The 15,311-nt window shown below is 51.0% G+C and overlaps 1 protein-coding gene across 1 annotated transcript in view; it reads left to right on the plus strand.

Moving 5' to 3' along the window:
• The window catches only part of LOC124635539 (lutropin-choriogonadotropic hormone receptor), a 45,638-nt gene extending 30,845 nt beyond the window's left edge, over nucleotides 1–14,793 (plus strand). The window contains exons 2-17 of the mRNA XM_047171446.1: nucleotides 554–625; nucleotides 703–834; nucleotides 1,155–1,298; nucleotides 1,602–1,673; nucleotides 6,456–6,527; nucleotides 7,185–7,253; nucleotides 7,753–7,896; nucleotides 9,494–9,634; nucleotides 10,240–10,305; nucleotides 10,397–10,540; nucleotides 10,842–10,913; nucleotides 10,992–11,118; nucleotides 11,189–11,354; nucleotides 11,854–11,973; nucleotides 12,039–12,233; nucleotides 12,298–14,793. Coding sequence (XP_047027402.1) covers nucleotides 554–625; nucleotides 703–834; nucleotides 1,155–1,298; nucleotides 1,602–1,673; nucleotides 6,456–6,527; nucleotides 7,185–7,253; nucleotides 7,753–7,896; nucleotides 9,494–9,634; nucleotides 10,240–10,305; nucleotides 10,397–10,540; nucleotides 10,842–10,913; nucleotides 10,992–11,118; nucleotides 11,189–11,354; nucleotides 11,854–11,973; nucleotides 12,039–12,233; nucleotides 12,298–13,619 — 3,058 coding nt within the window. The 3' untranslated portion in view covers nucleotides 13,620–14,793. The remainder of the gene's footprint in view (nucleotides 1–553; nucleotides 626–702; nucleotides 835–1,154; nucleotides 1,299–1,601; nucleotides 1,674–6,455; nucleotides 6,528–7,184; nucleotides 7,254–7,752; nucleotides 7,897–9,493; nucleotides 9,635–10,239; nucleotides 10,306–10,396; nucleotides 10,541–10,841; nucleotides 10,914–10,991; nucleotides 11,119–11,188; nucleotides 11,355–11,853; nucleotides 11,974–12,038; nucleotides 12,234–12,297) is intronic.
• The last annotated feature ends 518 nt before the right edge of the window (nucleotides 14,794–15,311 follow it).

Below are 15,311 nucleotides of genomic sequence, written 5' to 3' on the forward strand. Positions count from 1 at the left end.
GTAAAGTTTTTACCCTATTAATTGCCCACAATTTTCAAGAGATGTCCTCGATTTCCCAGGGTTTCCATGATCAGATACTGATTTGACGACTACGGGACTACAATATCAATCAAAAAATGAAGTTAGCAAATCGGTCCAGGCGTCCCAGAGTACTCGGTGGACATACAATATAAAAAAAAGATGGCAGGATTTTTTTTTCCTTTTGAAAATTAGAACCCCCTCCTTTTTGGGAAGTCTTTTGAAAAGTAACCTGTCCGCGCTAGCTACCCTTTGGGTAGGGAAAATGGTAGGTAACAGATCTTTCCACCCGTCCAACGGTGCTTTTTCATTAGTCGCTAAGTGTCGCGCGGTTTTGATACTGATTCGATGATTTGAGGGCTACCTTTCTACAGGCAGATCGTACACAAACACACATAGCGGTCGATCTTCTTACACACGTATTTTTGCAAAAACGTAAACTTAGAGAAGCAAAATACAAGAAACTATTGATGGTGTAGTGGCAGTAAGTTCCGGCGTATTGAGCTAGTGTATATAGACGTGCGTGTTGTTGCAGGGACGTGTCCAACAACAACATCAGCTCGCTGGCGCGCGACGCGCTGCTCCCCGCCACCGGGCTGCGCGAGCTGTGAGTGCGAGCTGTCTGCACGTGCTGCGTGTGCCGTGAGCACGCGGGACAGGCGCGTCATGTGTCGTGTGTCGCAGGAACCTGTCGTCCAACCGGCTGGAGGCGCTGGCGGGCGGCGCGCTGGGCGGCGCGGCGCTGGCGCGGCTGTGGCTGGACCGCTGCGCGCTGAGCCGCCTGCCCGCGCACGCGCTGCAGGACCTGCACCATCTGCACTTCCTGTCAGTCTGTCCCGTCTACTTGTTATGTACTTACATCCTAACGCCACTGCTCATACCACTACATAATGATGTGACCTTTCACAATACACTATAAGATATGTTATGAGACCTCTAAGGGAAAACAATAGGTAATGAACATAAGGTGTAAAACGTCTAGAGCGCTGGTGGACTGTCGGACACGTGTATTACCGCGCACGGCGTGAGCAGATTTCACAAGCGATAGCGACGACTAGGTCGCAGGAGGCTGAAGGGCGCGGGCAAGCCTTGTGCCATTTACATAAAGAGTGTGCGTGACGCGGTGCTGTGCGCAGGTCGGCGGAGGAGAACGCGCTGGCGGCGCTGGAGGGCGGCGCGCTGCGCGGGCTGCGCGCGCTGCGCACGCTGCGGCTGGCGCGCAACCTGCTGCGCGAGGTGCCGGCGCGCGCGCTCGCGCCGCTGCGACATCTGCAGACGCTGTGCGTGCTCCGCTCATTATCGGCCTGCCCACACTAACTCATTCTAACCTGAACTTCTTTAAAAACGAAGCGATGCTCTTCATTTTAACCACCGAAGAGGGATTTTACTTATGTTTCTATGCAGCTATAACGGCTGAACCGATTTGGATGCGGTTTTTTTTTGATGGCGGATGAAAGCTGGTGTTCCAGCGGTAGTTCTTACACATATTTGATCAAAATCGGCTCAGCCATTTAAAAGTTAAAACAAGATGAGCTTGTTGTTGACGAGACAAAGAGAGTGCTAGTGTTGTGTGGTGCCGGCAGGAACCTGGGCGGCAACCTCATCAGCGAGCTGCCGAGCGCCGCGCTGCCGCCGCTGCCCGCGCTGCACACGCTGTGAGTACGCCGACTCCTTACTCACGAGACTCATTGTTTCATGTGTTTGCTTACTTTAAATAACTTTGCACCTACCTAATCTTAAAAAATATGTAATTACCCACATAATGAGTACACTTCTCCACTTCTTCCTGCATTGTTCCCAAGTTATTCGGGGTTGGCGCTACAATTTATTCTTCTTCTCTGTAACACATCCGCTAACTGACTCCTGTAGTCATCTTTCCTACATTCCAACTCGCATACCTCAACCATACTTCGCGGGCTCGCATCTTACACTGCTCCCGCCCGGGTAAGTGCACAAACCCAACAACATTAAGTTTATTAATATGAAATAAATTGGGTCCAGGACGGAACCTCGGTCACTTTACAATACTCAACCTACCATTATGTGACGAGTTATGTATTTGTAATTTTAAATTGTGATGTAAACAAGTTGACGAGCAAAACTTCGAAAATAGTAAAAAACAAAGAGGAGGTAATGTAGAACGTCTGTTTAGACACGACGCGCTGCATACTAACAGTGGGCTTGCCACGCAGGCACGTAATGCCAATGCCGCGCCACTTGTGACACTCGGCACATGTCAGCACATGGGGACAAACACTATTTGGACCTAATAAAGGGCTCCCGCAATCACGGCGCTCTGTTCCTGAGGCGGGTCACTGAACTGCGCTTGTAAAAACTGGCTGGCAGCGTCGACAGGCGGACCAGACCGAAGTCCGAACTCGTTAATATTCTGAGAGTGGACGAGGGGTCGCGCGGTCGGCGCCGGTGCGATTGTCACGCATTGTGCTCAGAAACCCTTGCCTTGCTCGTAACCGATGCTAGGACAGCTACACTCCGTCACAGTGGTGAGGTGTAGTCGCGGCCGGAGCGCACCGACGACAGCTCGTGCTGTGCGAGCGTGCACTGCGAGAGGCGGCACATGCTGCGCGACAGGTTTGTTTGCTCTAAAGAGCAAATGTCGTCCTCATAATCTCGCTGGCGGCGGGCAAGGCGGGCGCGGGGGCCGGGGGAGGGAGCGGGCTCACGTCAGCCGCTCACTTAGATTTATGTGGTCATAAATACAGCGGGATGTCTGTGTCGGGCAGTAACTCGGCTCGATGGCACAATTCGCGACGTAAACAGCGCTATCCATAAAGCCGTCCCCTCTCTGCCGGCGCGTCGCTCACCGGCCGCGGCCGAGTGACGCAACGCCGCACTCAATATGTGTCAGCGAGTGCATGCTGGCATTCATGACATTCATTCATCACTCGATGTAGCTCCTTGCATGTGTGTGTGTATCCTTTCTCCGTTGATGTAACAATATTTAATAAGTTGCATAACAACAATCACAGCACATTCCCCCGATCCTCGTGCCCCAGCCCTCGCGCGAGATCTTGCTCAGTCGTTAAACGATGGCAATGAAAGCACTCATCGGATTTTAATGAGCTCAGGTTCGGCTGCATTGTGGTGTTTAGTTTACTACAAATCAATAGTAAATACGAAGTGATTGTTGCCAAACAACTTAGCTAACTTCGCGAAATCAACAAATTAAAGTTTACATTTAACATTCATATCTTAAACATTAGTTTCGTCAGTTTGCAACTTCATGTAATAGGTAATGAGTAGCTCTCCCATGTCCGCCGTTAACTGGTGCAAAAATGTCGGTGCTGTAGTGGAACAGTCCTGGTTAACGTGTCCCTCCGTCCTCGGCTCCACACTCGTGAGTCAGTGCGCTGCTGGTGCTGGGGCCTGCAGGACACAGGCGTGCTCCTGCAGCGGGCGGCGCGAGTTCGCCGGGGTCGACGACCGCGCCCCGCCGCCCCCACCCCGGCCCCACCCCGCAACTATTCCAGATTTCATTTCTAGAAATAGAACGACTGGAAGGTCTGTCGATACATTTACTGACACCGAGACGCTTCTATTTCATGCTCATCTCCTTACTTCACAACTAATTCTGTAATTCATATTTTTCTCATGCGACAAATGTTCTTCCCTGCGATGGACACAAATTAATGCAGTATATCTTTTACCAGTGTCAAGCAGTAAATGAATTTGTTTTTGAACCCTGCTGGGGGCAATTCTCACATATTCTAATTCGAGAAAAAAGTCGAATTCGATTATTTCTCAAGTCAAAAAATAATGATCTGGATTCTCTGTCGATTCCGATATTTCTCGAAAGATAGGTAACTAAAATCGTTTCGACTGTTCGAGACGTCATCTCGAATCCGAACCGAACAAAATCTCCATTCCATTACAGCTAATAACTAATCTGTCTATCATACTAATATAATGAAGAGGAAAGTTTATATCCTAAAAACTTCTCAGCCGATTGGAAAAACTGTTGTACTGTTGGCAAGCAAGACTCTTCCCGAGTAACGTAACCGCGGGCACATATATTAGTATAGATGGTACTACAAAACATTAAGGTTCAGTTCTGACCTGATGGTGGAAACGACAGAGATATTTCCTAGAGAGCGAGAATTGCCCCCTGAAGGATAATACTGAATGGTTGCAGTTGCTTCCTGAAGAATTACAGCGGAGGAATCTCCTAATTCCGTTCGTTTATTTTATTTCTCTATCTATTCTATAGGAAGCTTTTCTTAACAAACATTTATATCTCCCTACTAAATATCTTTTTTTAGCAGGCCAAACGATTTTTCATTCCTTTTACCGAATTCTAAAAAAAGGAAAAAAAGGGTTTTATGAGCTGAACAGCCTTTTTTTGCCTTGTTACTATTCTGATATTTTTGCGTCTTTGACATGTTCGATCACGCACGTGATGGCTGGACCTTTCATAAAAGCCAGGACATTGTAATGAAGATTTTTTGAAAAATTTCACATGGATAAATCTACATGGAAAAGGGGTTTTTAATTCCGCTAATTGTTGTGATAAAAGTATTTTCAGATTTTGCGCATATCAAATAAAATCTATTAACTTGGACACCGTGGTCGGACGGTGGGGGGCGGGGGAGGGTGAACCCTGCTCAGGCGGGCATCTGTTAGGTGTCAGTGTCCGGTCGGCTCGCGCTAATCCGATAGCCCCGGGCGATCAGTCACGCCGTGCTCGCCAACTATCCTCTCGGACGTCCCAACATCTCATTTAACCGACACTAGTCATTAATCTCCACGATCTTATCTAGTTACGAAACGAGCGGCCACGCAGACGCGTGTGTCTCACTTCCTAGACTGGCCCCAAATAGTTGCTACCTCCCAGCCCTAAACGTTCTCGTTCTGTAACGAAACGAGCCTTAAGTTGAGTTAAACAAGTGAAATCCATATAATGTATAAACGTCGCTCTCCATTAAGTATATGACTAGGTATAAAAGAATTTAAACGACTTCGATGCGTTGCGTTTGCGATGCGATGGCTAAGTCAAAGCCCCGCGGATTGATCTCTCATAAGGTTAATCTACGTTATACGCACCCACTACAGGGCGATACAACTGATAGGTACTGCACGCACTGATCAGAACATTTTATACTAGCTTACAACTCTTTTGTAGGTAGGTAGGTATTATAATGTCGGGACTCCTTTTCACACACGGTCGGTTAGCCCTAGGGTAAGTTATAAATTAACTTGTGTTATGGGTGCTAACACAACTGATAAACTACATATAGCTACATATATACATATTTATAAATACATATCATAACACCCAGACCACGGCCAACAAGCATGCTCATCACACAAATGTCGATCGAACCGGGAATCGAACCCGGGACCTCAGATTGGCAGTCCGGCTTGGTGACCTTTGCGCCACAGAGATCGAACCGGGAATCGAATATTTTTATAGTTGTCCGAGTTTGATTAATGCTCAATCCTTCTCCGTGTGAGAGGAGGCCTGTGCCCAGCAGTGGGACGATAAAAAAAAGGCTGTAACAGTAACAGTAACAGTCTGAGTTTCCGATTACACGTAACTCAATACAAACATCTTCAAATAGTTTATTTTTGTAAGTAGGTATGGGAAACTATTATAAAGTCGCTCTTTGTTTGTAGGCCAGGCATGCCATGTAGGCATGGAAGACCTCTTTCAAACATAATTATTTTATGGTAGGTTAGGGGGAAATAAATTGTATGAACATTGGAGGCTGAAGGATCAAGAATAATCAGTTTTCAGCTTTGTACAATGTGAATAAAATATGGCGGACACATGAATAGGGCTGTCGGCGGCGGGTAGCGGTCGCGTGACGTCACGGCGAGGGTCTGTTCGCTCGTCGGCCTTATTTGTGTGCCATTTTATTGGCTCCGTGTTTGCATAATGTGGTGTTGTCTCCGTAATGGCGCTGTTCCCGCCTGGAGCTACTTGTTCGCCATTCACAAGTCGCAGTAGACACGAGGTACTTACTTATTGTATTGCACGCTGTACATAGTGCCGTGAGCTCGTGTGGGCGGGTTTCTACACCGGAGCGTCCGATCCGAGTCCGAGTATCGAGTGATACCTATCTAGATACTACCATAAAAAAATGGGATTTACTACTTAAACTTTCTCGCATTTTCATTCGTATTTTAAGTGTAATGTAGGGAGCTCACGAACTGGGTATATTAGAACCTGTGTAAGCAATGGATTGATGACGGTTATGTTAGAGTAAAGTAGATACATAGAGAAGTTGCTGAGCGGACAGCGCCGCCGGCACAGCCTCGCTCGACGTGATTTATGAGTGAACGTTATCACTTCCCGCAGATATTTGTTGTAATAAATGGCGTCGCCGCCGGTAGGGCTGGCTCGACAGGGTTGGCTAGGTAGGGCTGGCGCAGCAGGGCTCGGCTTGACACTTCGCTAAGCGTTTCCTTGTGTGCAGGGTGCTGAAGCGGAACCGCATCGCCTTCATCGATGACAACGCCTTCAGCAACATCCCGGCGCTGCGCGTGCTGTGAGTACAAGCTAGCAACCCTCACTTGTCATGTCTAACCTTAATCATAATTAATTAATCAAACTCGGTATCCCGTGCGACCGCTCGACCTCGCAACGACCTCCGCCAAGGTCACGCTGAGAGGAGGATAAGGTTCAGTGTACACTGTACATAAGCAGTAATATAGTACACGACCGCTGGTCCGGAAAGCGCGGCGCGACCCGAAACTATTCGCATCAAACGTAATGTGTCGCGCGAGCCCAAGTGTCGCAGTCAATTAGCGCGACATGCCGGGGCCTCGTTATCTGAAGCACTTGAAACTGACGAGCTTCGACTTGATAATGTAGCGATAAGTGACGCCATCAAAAGTTCGCCACTAGTTGTGCGGTAACCCGCCGTGTATGTGTCGCCGCGCGGGATCATCTGTCACTAGCGCTTTGTTATTGTTCTTGTTATTTTAAATCTCCGCTGGGCACCTCTTCTTCTGGTGTGATAGATATCACCAAACAAAGTCATCATTGGTAGTCATTTTAGTTCAGATATCAATGCCACACTTCACACTTCCGGTCACCGGGCGGGTCTTCCCCAGCCCAGTTGCTGGGGACTCGTATTGTGGTTGATGTAGTAAACAGGTAGTTGTCAGTCCAGTAGTGACAGCACTCGTGTGTGTGTGTGCAGGCGGCTGGAGGAGAACCTGCTGACGGAGCTGCCGGGCGCCGTGCGCCTGCTGCCGCTGCTCGAGGACCTGTGAGTACACGCAGCGAGCTCTCTTATTCATTGTTCCTAATTGACACATTATCTGCCCCTTGCTCCAGTTGTCGCCTAGTTCCACTGCTGTGCACGAGCTCTCGGGTTCGATTCCCGGAGTAGACCGAAATTGCTGTGTGGGTTTTAGAAACTTTCACAAAGCAGCCCGGAACCTTGAAGTTTGTGGTTGAAAATTATGGTCCGTGCATCGGAGAGCATGTTAATCGTGTCGGATTGCCGTCCCCTGGTCTGTGAGAGTGAAGGAATAGAGAGTGCGCACTATAATGTCTTGCTCAGCTGGCTCATCTCATACGAGATCAGACGCCATGGCTGACAATCAGCTAGGACGCCGTAAATTAATTAATAAGGCCATTTTTAAAATGAAACAACCACAAAAATTGCGCATAAATTAGGGCATATTAATTGGCTCCCGCAGAGCTTTATGTTTTCATAATCGCAAATAGATGAATTTGTAGCGAGTGTAATGTGTTGTGCGCAGTTCAGTGGCGAGTAACCGCGTGGAGGGCGTGGGCGCGGGCGTGCTGCAGGCGGGCGGGCGGCTGGCGCGGCTCGACCTGCGCGCCAACCCGCTGGGCGGCCTGCACCCGCGCGCGCTCGACCACCTGCCGCACCTCACCACGCTGTGAGACATCGCCTGCTACATCTCATATAGCTCATACCGACACAGCGTGTCCGTCTGTGTATTCACTCACAAGTTCCATTCCCATATTGTGTGATGTGCAGCTGTGGCTGGGGTGTCCCACGGGGCTAACCGACCCTGCGTAAAACCTATCCTGATATGCTGCAAGAATAGAAGAAGAGCATTTTCCTCTCATGAACTAAACTATTTTGGATGGAACTTGATCAATTTGTTATTTGTTTATTCATTTATACTTTATGTACAAAATTGGTACATTGGCGGACTTAATGCCGCAAGGCAAGGTTTATCTAGTAGCGGGTCCAGTGTCGGTTTCATGTGACATTGGCGACTAATAATTTAAATGATTAGTAGGATTGCCCTTTGATTTCCGTGTTTCTGAGGTCTAACGTTGTTGAAGTGAATTCGGGGCAAGGTTTGTGGGTGACGTGACGCACCGGCGCGGACCGGCTCTGTCGCACGCGTGCACTCTCACTGTAAGAGGATCTGATCGTCTCCCCAAAGGACAATGTTGAATAAAATCATTCAATCCAGGTTTATATGATTAAACAATTAAAAAAAACATACTTTAAACTGTCTGGTTTTCTATAAAAGCCAATCATTAAGTAGGCACTAGGCAGGTATATAGAGCCGACTTCACGGTCAACGCAATTTAGAATAAAGTATCTTATATTGGTTACATCATAAACTCGTTTAAATTCCGGAAATCCTTTCGGAGCGGACGTATTGACGAGTTAGTTGTTTGTGTCCCTGAGCCGCGAGCGTCGGCGGCGCGCTCCGTCATGACGCGAGCCTTCGCGTCGCGAACACGCCGCGCCTTCACTAGCGCAGGCGGAGACCACTCTCCACGTCATACGTGCACAGTGCAGGGACTCACAGGGGAAAACAAAGGAATACTATGTACATGTCCTCAAACAGAGCTTTGGATTAGAACGATCCAAAAGTGTTTTAATGCTGAACGAGGCGCGTCACGGTTTCGGCACGAGTGTGACTCGGCCGCGTACATTAGCCGAGCCAGCACTTAAGAGCCGGTCGATATTGATGTGTTGTTCGAAAGGACTTAACTGATATGTAATCATAAACCGTGTTTGCATTATGAAGTAGCTAAGGTTTACCTACAATATATTGTGTAAAGCCGTTTTCCTTAAGCCTCTCGGAGCTCGGCGCGCCGCAGATATAGGCGCTTAATCCCCCAGCAAACGTGCTCTTCCATGTGACAGGAGTCGGGAATTATCTGGATTATTCGGAAGAGTAGGCAGCGCGTATCTGTCGCCTAATGTAGTGAACACAATATGTAGCCGCGAGAGCTGCGTCACCCGTCCGCTGTCCTCCGATACGCGCGACATCGGAAGTGTCGCGGATAAGCGAGCGGACGCGGCAGTTCCGCGCGTGACGTGTGCGCCCGGGCCACGCTCCCAGAGACACAACATCTGAGGATTTCACGTCTGATCTTTCAGTATTTTGCGTTTCTTAAATACACAATTTAAAAAAATTTAAATTTAAATAGATCCAAAAATGAAATGTTTCCTTCATAATGACAGTATAGTGAGTGTAGTGGTGGTGCAGTGTGCGTGTGTGGCAGGGTGGTGTCGGAGGCGCGGGCGCTGCGCGAGCTGCCGGCGCTGAACGGGTCGCTGCGGCTGCGCTCGCTGCGCGCCGACCGCGCGCGCCTCACGCGCCTGCCCGCCGCGCTCTGCCAGCACGCGCCGCAGCTGCGCTCGCTGTCAGTATTCTCGCACTACTTCCTCCACCAGCAATAGCGGTAGCCACACACCCGAGCCTAGAGTTACTTATATGCTACTTAACAACACAGTTGACGGTCTGCTCTACCGTATAATGACTCGTGACGTCACTCTCTTCAATCTGTTTATGTACTCCTCATCATATGTACGACTACGAGTGTATTCCCGTATAATATTTCTAAACCCCCCTATGTACTCCCGTATGGAGCTAGGTATGTATCTACTCCTTTTGAGCAAAATATAATATCCATTTAAATCTGAAAAGTTGATAGCATATCGAATTTTTTTAACCTTACCTAAAAGAGTTCTTAAACATCCCTGTCTGTCGTATTACAATGAAAGTGTTAAAATGGAGCATTGCGAACGCGAACAGGCAACCTAAACCCAACATTCATATAACTTGTTACTTCAAAATATTGAAATACAAAACAAAAATCATTCTATCTGATAACAATGTATGTGAGTCGAGCAAGCGAACTGGGAAGCGTAAACAGTAGCCGTTGACGTGAAGCGCTCCACTCGGTCCCTGTTTACCGCGCGTGGCCCGCTGACCCACTTCCGCGAGACTGTACCGCGCGTGTTGCAGGGACGTCAAGCTCAACCAGCTGCAGCGCGTGCCCGACCTGCAGGCCTGCGCCGAGCTGCGCGTGCTGTGAGTATACAACACCCGTGCGAGTGCGAGTGTGACGTGCGAGTGCGAGTGTGACGTGCGAGTGCGAGTGAGTGACGCGCGCGTGTTGCAGGGAGCTGTCGGGCAACGAGATCGCGGCGCTGGATACGGACGCGCTGCGCGGGCTGCAGCGCCTGCACGACCTGCTGCTGGCGCGCAACCGCCTGCGCCGCCTGCCCGCCGGCGCCTTCGCGCACACGCCCGACCTGCAAGTGCTGTCAGTACCGCCCTCACCCATACACACATTACACACCGACCGCCCCAAGCGTCAATGTAACGCTCATGCCCACCGACAACATGCCCACCCGTTTTTCTCAAAACAATTGTTAACTTTATAAATTGAATGTGTCGGTGTTTATGTTGTCGGTGAACTTGGGCACTAGTCTGTCGTTATAAGCAGCGGTTTGATCTCAGATGACCGACCCATGCAGCTGCTTCTCAGGAACGAGCTCCACTGCTACAAAATACGTAGTGTAGTGAGAATAAGCCTAGTGTAGTGAGTGCAGTGCGTGTTGCAGGAACCTGGAGGACAACCTCATCGAGCACATCGACCAGGAGGCCTTCGCGCCGCTCACCAAGCTGGAGGACCTGTAGGTACTCCCTCTCCCCTCCCCACCCCTCCCATCCTCCCCCCCTGCACCGCACCGCCTCACCGCCGCGTGTTGCAGGAACGTGGGCAACAACGTGTTCCCGTGGCTGCCGGCGGCCGGGCTGCAGCGCCTGCTGCACCTGAAGGCGCACAACAACCCCAACCTGCGCCGTTTCCACCCGCCCGAGCTGCTGCCGCGCATACAGGTACCTCCCCCCCCGCCCGTCACCCCCGCGCGGCCCCGTGCCCCGCACCTCACGCTCGCTGTGTGCGCAGACGCTGGTGCTGTCCTACGCGTACCACTGCTGCGAGTTCCTGCCGCTGATGGAGGCGCCCGAGGAGGAGGACGCGCCGGACCTGCCCTCCGACCTGGTGATCCTGCCGCCGCAGCACGTGGACGCCGCCGCCTGGGCCAACGCCACCGACCTCTGGGCGCAGTACTGTACGTATTGTCATCTTTTCGACACCTTCTTACCTAACTAACATGCATCACGACCGCCCAATGACGCAGCTAACTGCTTGTATTAGTCGTTCAATCAAACAAGTAGCCCTTCGACAGAACAGCGTCTTTCAACCAGACGTCTATACGGCGGGCGTAACTGCCGCGCTGGTCTAGTTTGGTTAAATGAGTGTTCGGAAGTTGGCGATTGATATACCCTTTACATCCATACTATTACATTCATCATATAAGTGATGACTCTGCCGTGGTAGCCAATATGGGCTTGTCCACAACCCTAATTTATTTGTGATACACTCTTAGGTAGCTTTCTTTTTAGGGAATCCCTTAGGGTACCCTTCTTTTTAGGGTTGCCATGTTTTTACGAAATATAAATATAGGTGTACCAATGAATTAGTTGAATCCGATATGTCACGATGCACAGATTAGCATATGATGTCGGTCCGTTAGTGCGGCACAGTGAGCCATGTCGTGTTGTGCGCAGTGAACGCGTCGGAGCGCGGCGCGGGGCTGGCGGGCGCGGGGCTGGCGGGCGTGCTGCAGTGGGCGGGCGAGCTGCCGGAGCGCGAGGCGCCGCGCCGCGTGTCGTGCCTGCCGCTGCCGGGTGAGTCGCGCGTCGGCGCCGGCGTCGTCGCGCCGCTACCCGCCTCTACAGAGCCTCTGCCGCAGGGCCGTTCCTGCCGTGCGCGGACCTGTTCGACTGGTGGACGCTGCGCTGCGGCGTGTGGGCCGTCTTCCTGCTGGCGCTGCTGGGCAACGGCACCGTGGTGTTCGTGCTGGTGTTCAGCCGCAGCCGCATCGACGTGCCGCGCTTCCTCGTCACCAACCTGGCGGCCGCCGACTTCTTCATGGGCATCTACCTGGGTGAGTGTCTCCCGGCTGTGGTTCCCGCGCCAGTGGGCCGGCACTGACGGCGGTCCTGCCGCAGGGTTCCTGGCGGTGGTGGACGCGGGCACGCTGGGCGAGTTCCGCGCGCACGCCATCGCCTGGCAGATGTCGGGCGGCTGCAAGCTGGCGGGCTTCCTGGGCGTGCTGTCCTCCGAGCTGTCGGTGTTCACGCTGGCGGTGATCACGCTGGAGCGCAACTACGCCATCACGCACGCCATGCACCTCAACAAGCGGCTGTCGCTGCGGCACGCGGCGGCCGTCATGGCGGCGGGCTGGGCCTTCTCGCTGACGGCGGCCGCGCTGCCGCTGCTGGGCGTGTCCGACTACCGCAAGTTCGCCGTGTGCCTGCCCTTCGAGACCGCCACCCCCGCCGCGCTCGGCTACGTCGTCACGCTGCTGGCCATCAACGGCGTGGCCTTCCTCGTGCTGCTGGGCTGCTACCTCAAGATGTACTGCGCCATCCGCGGCTCGCAGGCCTGGAACTCCAACGACTCGCGCATCGCCAAGCGCATGGCGCTGCTCGTGTTCACCGACTTCCTTTGCTGGTCGCCCATCGCCTTCTTCGCGCTGACGGCGGCCTTCGGCGCCCAGCTCGTGTCGCTCGAGGAGGCCAAAGTGTTCACGGTGTTCGTGCTGCCGCTCAACTCGTGCTGCAACCCCTTCCTGTACGCCATCCTCACCAAGCAGTTCAAGAAGGACTGCGCGCTCGTGTGTAAGGCCATCGAGGAGTCGCGGGTGACGCGCGGCATCGGCCGCTGCCGACACTCGTCCAACTTCAGCAACCGCCAGACGCCCGCCAACACCAACAGCCTGGCGGAGCGGTCGTCGCGCGGGCAGCACGGCGCCGCGTGCGCGTGCCGGCGCCTGCTGCCCGCGCCGCCCGCGCCGCCGCCGCGCCGCCTGCTGGGCTGGCTGCGCGCGTGCGGCCGCCGCTCGGCGCCCGCGCCCGCGCCCGCGCCGCGCGCGCCCGCCATGGCGCCCAAGCGCGCCGGCTCCGTGTCCTCGTCCGTGGAGTTCTCGTCGTCGCGCTCGGACTCGTGGCGCGGCTACGGGCGGCCGCCGCCGCCGCCGCGCCGCGCCGCGTCGTGGCTGGTGGCGCGCAAGACGTCGCAGGACTCCAACCTGTCGTCGTCGCGCAACGACTCGTCGGGCTCGGCGGCCACGGCGTCGACGGGCACGTGGCGCACGTCGCGCTCGGGCGGCAGCGCGCCGGCGCCGGCGCGGCCGCGGCTGACGCGCCAGCCCGCCGTGTCGGGCGCGTCGCCGCCCGCGTCGCCAGCGCTGGCCGCGCGGCTGCTGCACACCATCCCGTCGGCCGCGGAGACGGAGCCGCCGCCCGACGAGGCTCCCCCGCAAGACTGACTCCGCGCCGTCCACAGCCCCGCCCCGCCGCACGCTGCCCACAGACTATACATGACGTGCTAAAGACAATATATTTTGTACAGTATTATGGAGTATCCGCATAGGTGTCGAGGCTGAAAATGAAGTATTATAACAAAGTAACTATTTATTTAGAAAAATGTTGATAAGAGTATATACGAGTCTATTATATATATTGCTAATATTATACGAAAATGAAGCAGTAGGAGGTGCCACCGTACTGTGTACGGCGACACGAGTCGGCCCGGGAGCCGCACTAGTGCTACGTAAGTAAAGTCGCTCACTAAGTCCAAAACTATACACTAGTACGAATCGTTATACAATAATTAGGTTTTGTATGTTGTTACGCGTTGCCATAGCGTAGTGAGTAATGATGTGAGGCACTCACAAGTACTTATGTGTTTCGATAAGGAGCTGTTCGGCAGACCGCTGTGCAGGTATATCGTATACAGGCTGTCCCCCGAAGTATGGCTCAAGAGGAACAAGGATATGGCCATTTACCAAGTTTTTGACTTCAGAATGTCAGTCACATTTTATTTATTTATTTTATTAGGAATTCCAACAAGAAATACACAACTTCATACAAAAAAAAATACAAACACAACCATGCAATGTGTTTCCTCACTTATAGGAATCCACACCATGCGTAGACAGTTTAGTTGACAATAACGTAATATAAAAATTCAAAAAGTCACATAAAAACCAAATAAAAAATTTTCAAACCATTTACGAACAAGCAGCTTTGCAAAAGAAAATACGTGATTATTAAAACACATTAGACAATTATTGTTAATCAAGATCTAGATCAAATTAATGGATTATTCAGCATTGTGTTCCAAGAAAAATAAAAAAAATGACTTAGGATTATCGGTAAGTATATTTTCTTCAAGAAACACGACTCATTGATTCACACATCGAGGGACATGCCATGCCCTTATGCCTATGGTGCAGCGCTGAGCGACGCTCACAAAAATGTTGTTGAACATTTTATAACAAATTGTTAATAGTGGGTGTACATACACCGCTAGCGAGTACAACGTGTACATATGTATGTAGTTACAGAGTCTTGTCTATTTATTGATGTGTCCGAGAGGCGCGTGGTTGAGAGTGCTATTTATTTTATTGTACAATAATTATACGAGAACAGTCATACAAAGTATTTTATTTATAACAAAAACATTAAACGGCTACATATTTCAATATCGAATATTAAAACATCTGTACAGGTGGTAAAACATTTACGTTCAAAACAGAATGAATGGTTAGATAAATTCAGCCAAGAAATATAAAATGGAATCATCTAATGAATAGCTTCAATATCGATATTTAAAGTTAGTCTTGAAACGCTGATCAGAATGATACCTGGGGGGCCCGCTTCTCCTAAGTTAATAATGTCAAAATCGAATAGAAATCGAATCGCAATATGATCGCAATAGCAGTTTTAACAATATCGGGCATTCTGCTACTAATAAAAGACCAATCGTATTCTATTAACATTTGATTGGTGGGCGATTGGTTTGCTATTTTGGTGATTTTGGTCTATACGGTAGTTTGCAGTACAATCATATTGCAATCGTAAATCATTTGCAGACAAAATGGTTCATTATTGAATGACAAAAAAGGATAAAAACGTTTATTTCAAAGAAAAAATAGCGGAATGCCACATACGCTTCA

The sequence above is a fragment of the Helicoverpa zea genome, chromosome 13 (genome assembly GCF_022581195.2).
Source record: "Helicoverpa zea isolate HzStark_Cry1AcR chromosome 13, ilHelZeax1.1, whole genome shotgun sequence".
NCBI lineage: Eukaryota > Metazoa > Arthropoda > Insecta > Lepidoptera > Noctuidae > Helicoverpa > Helicoverpa zea.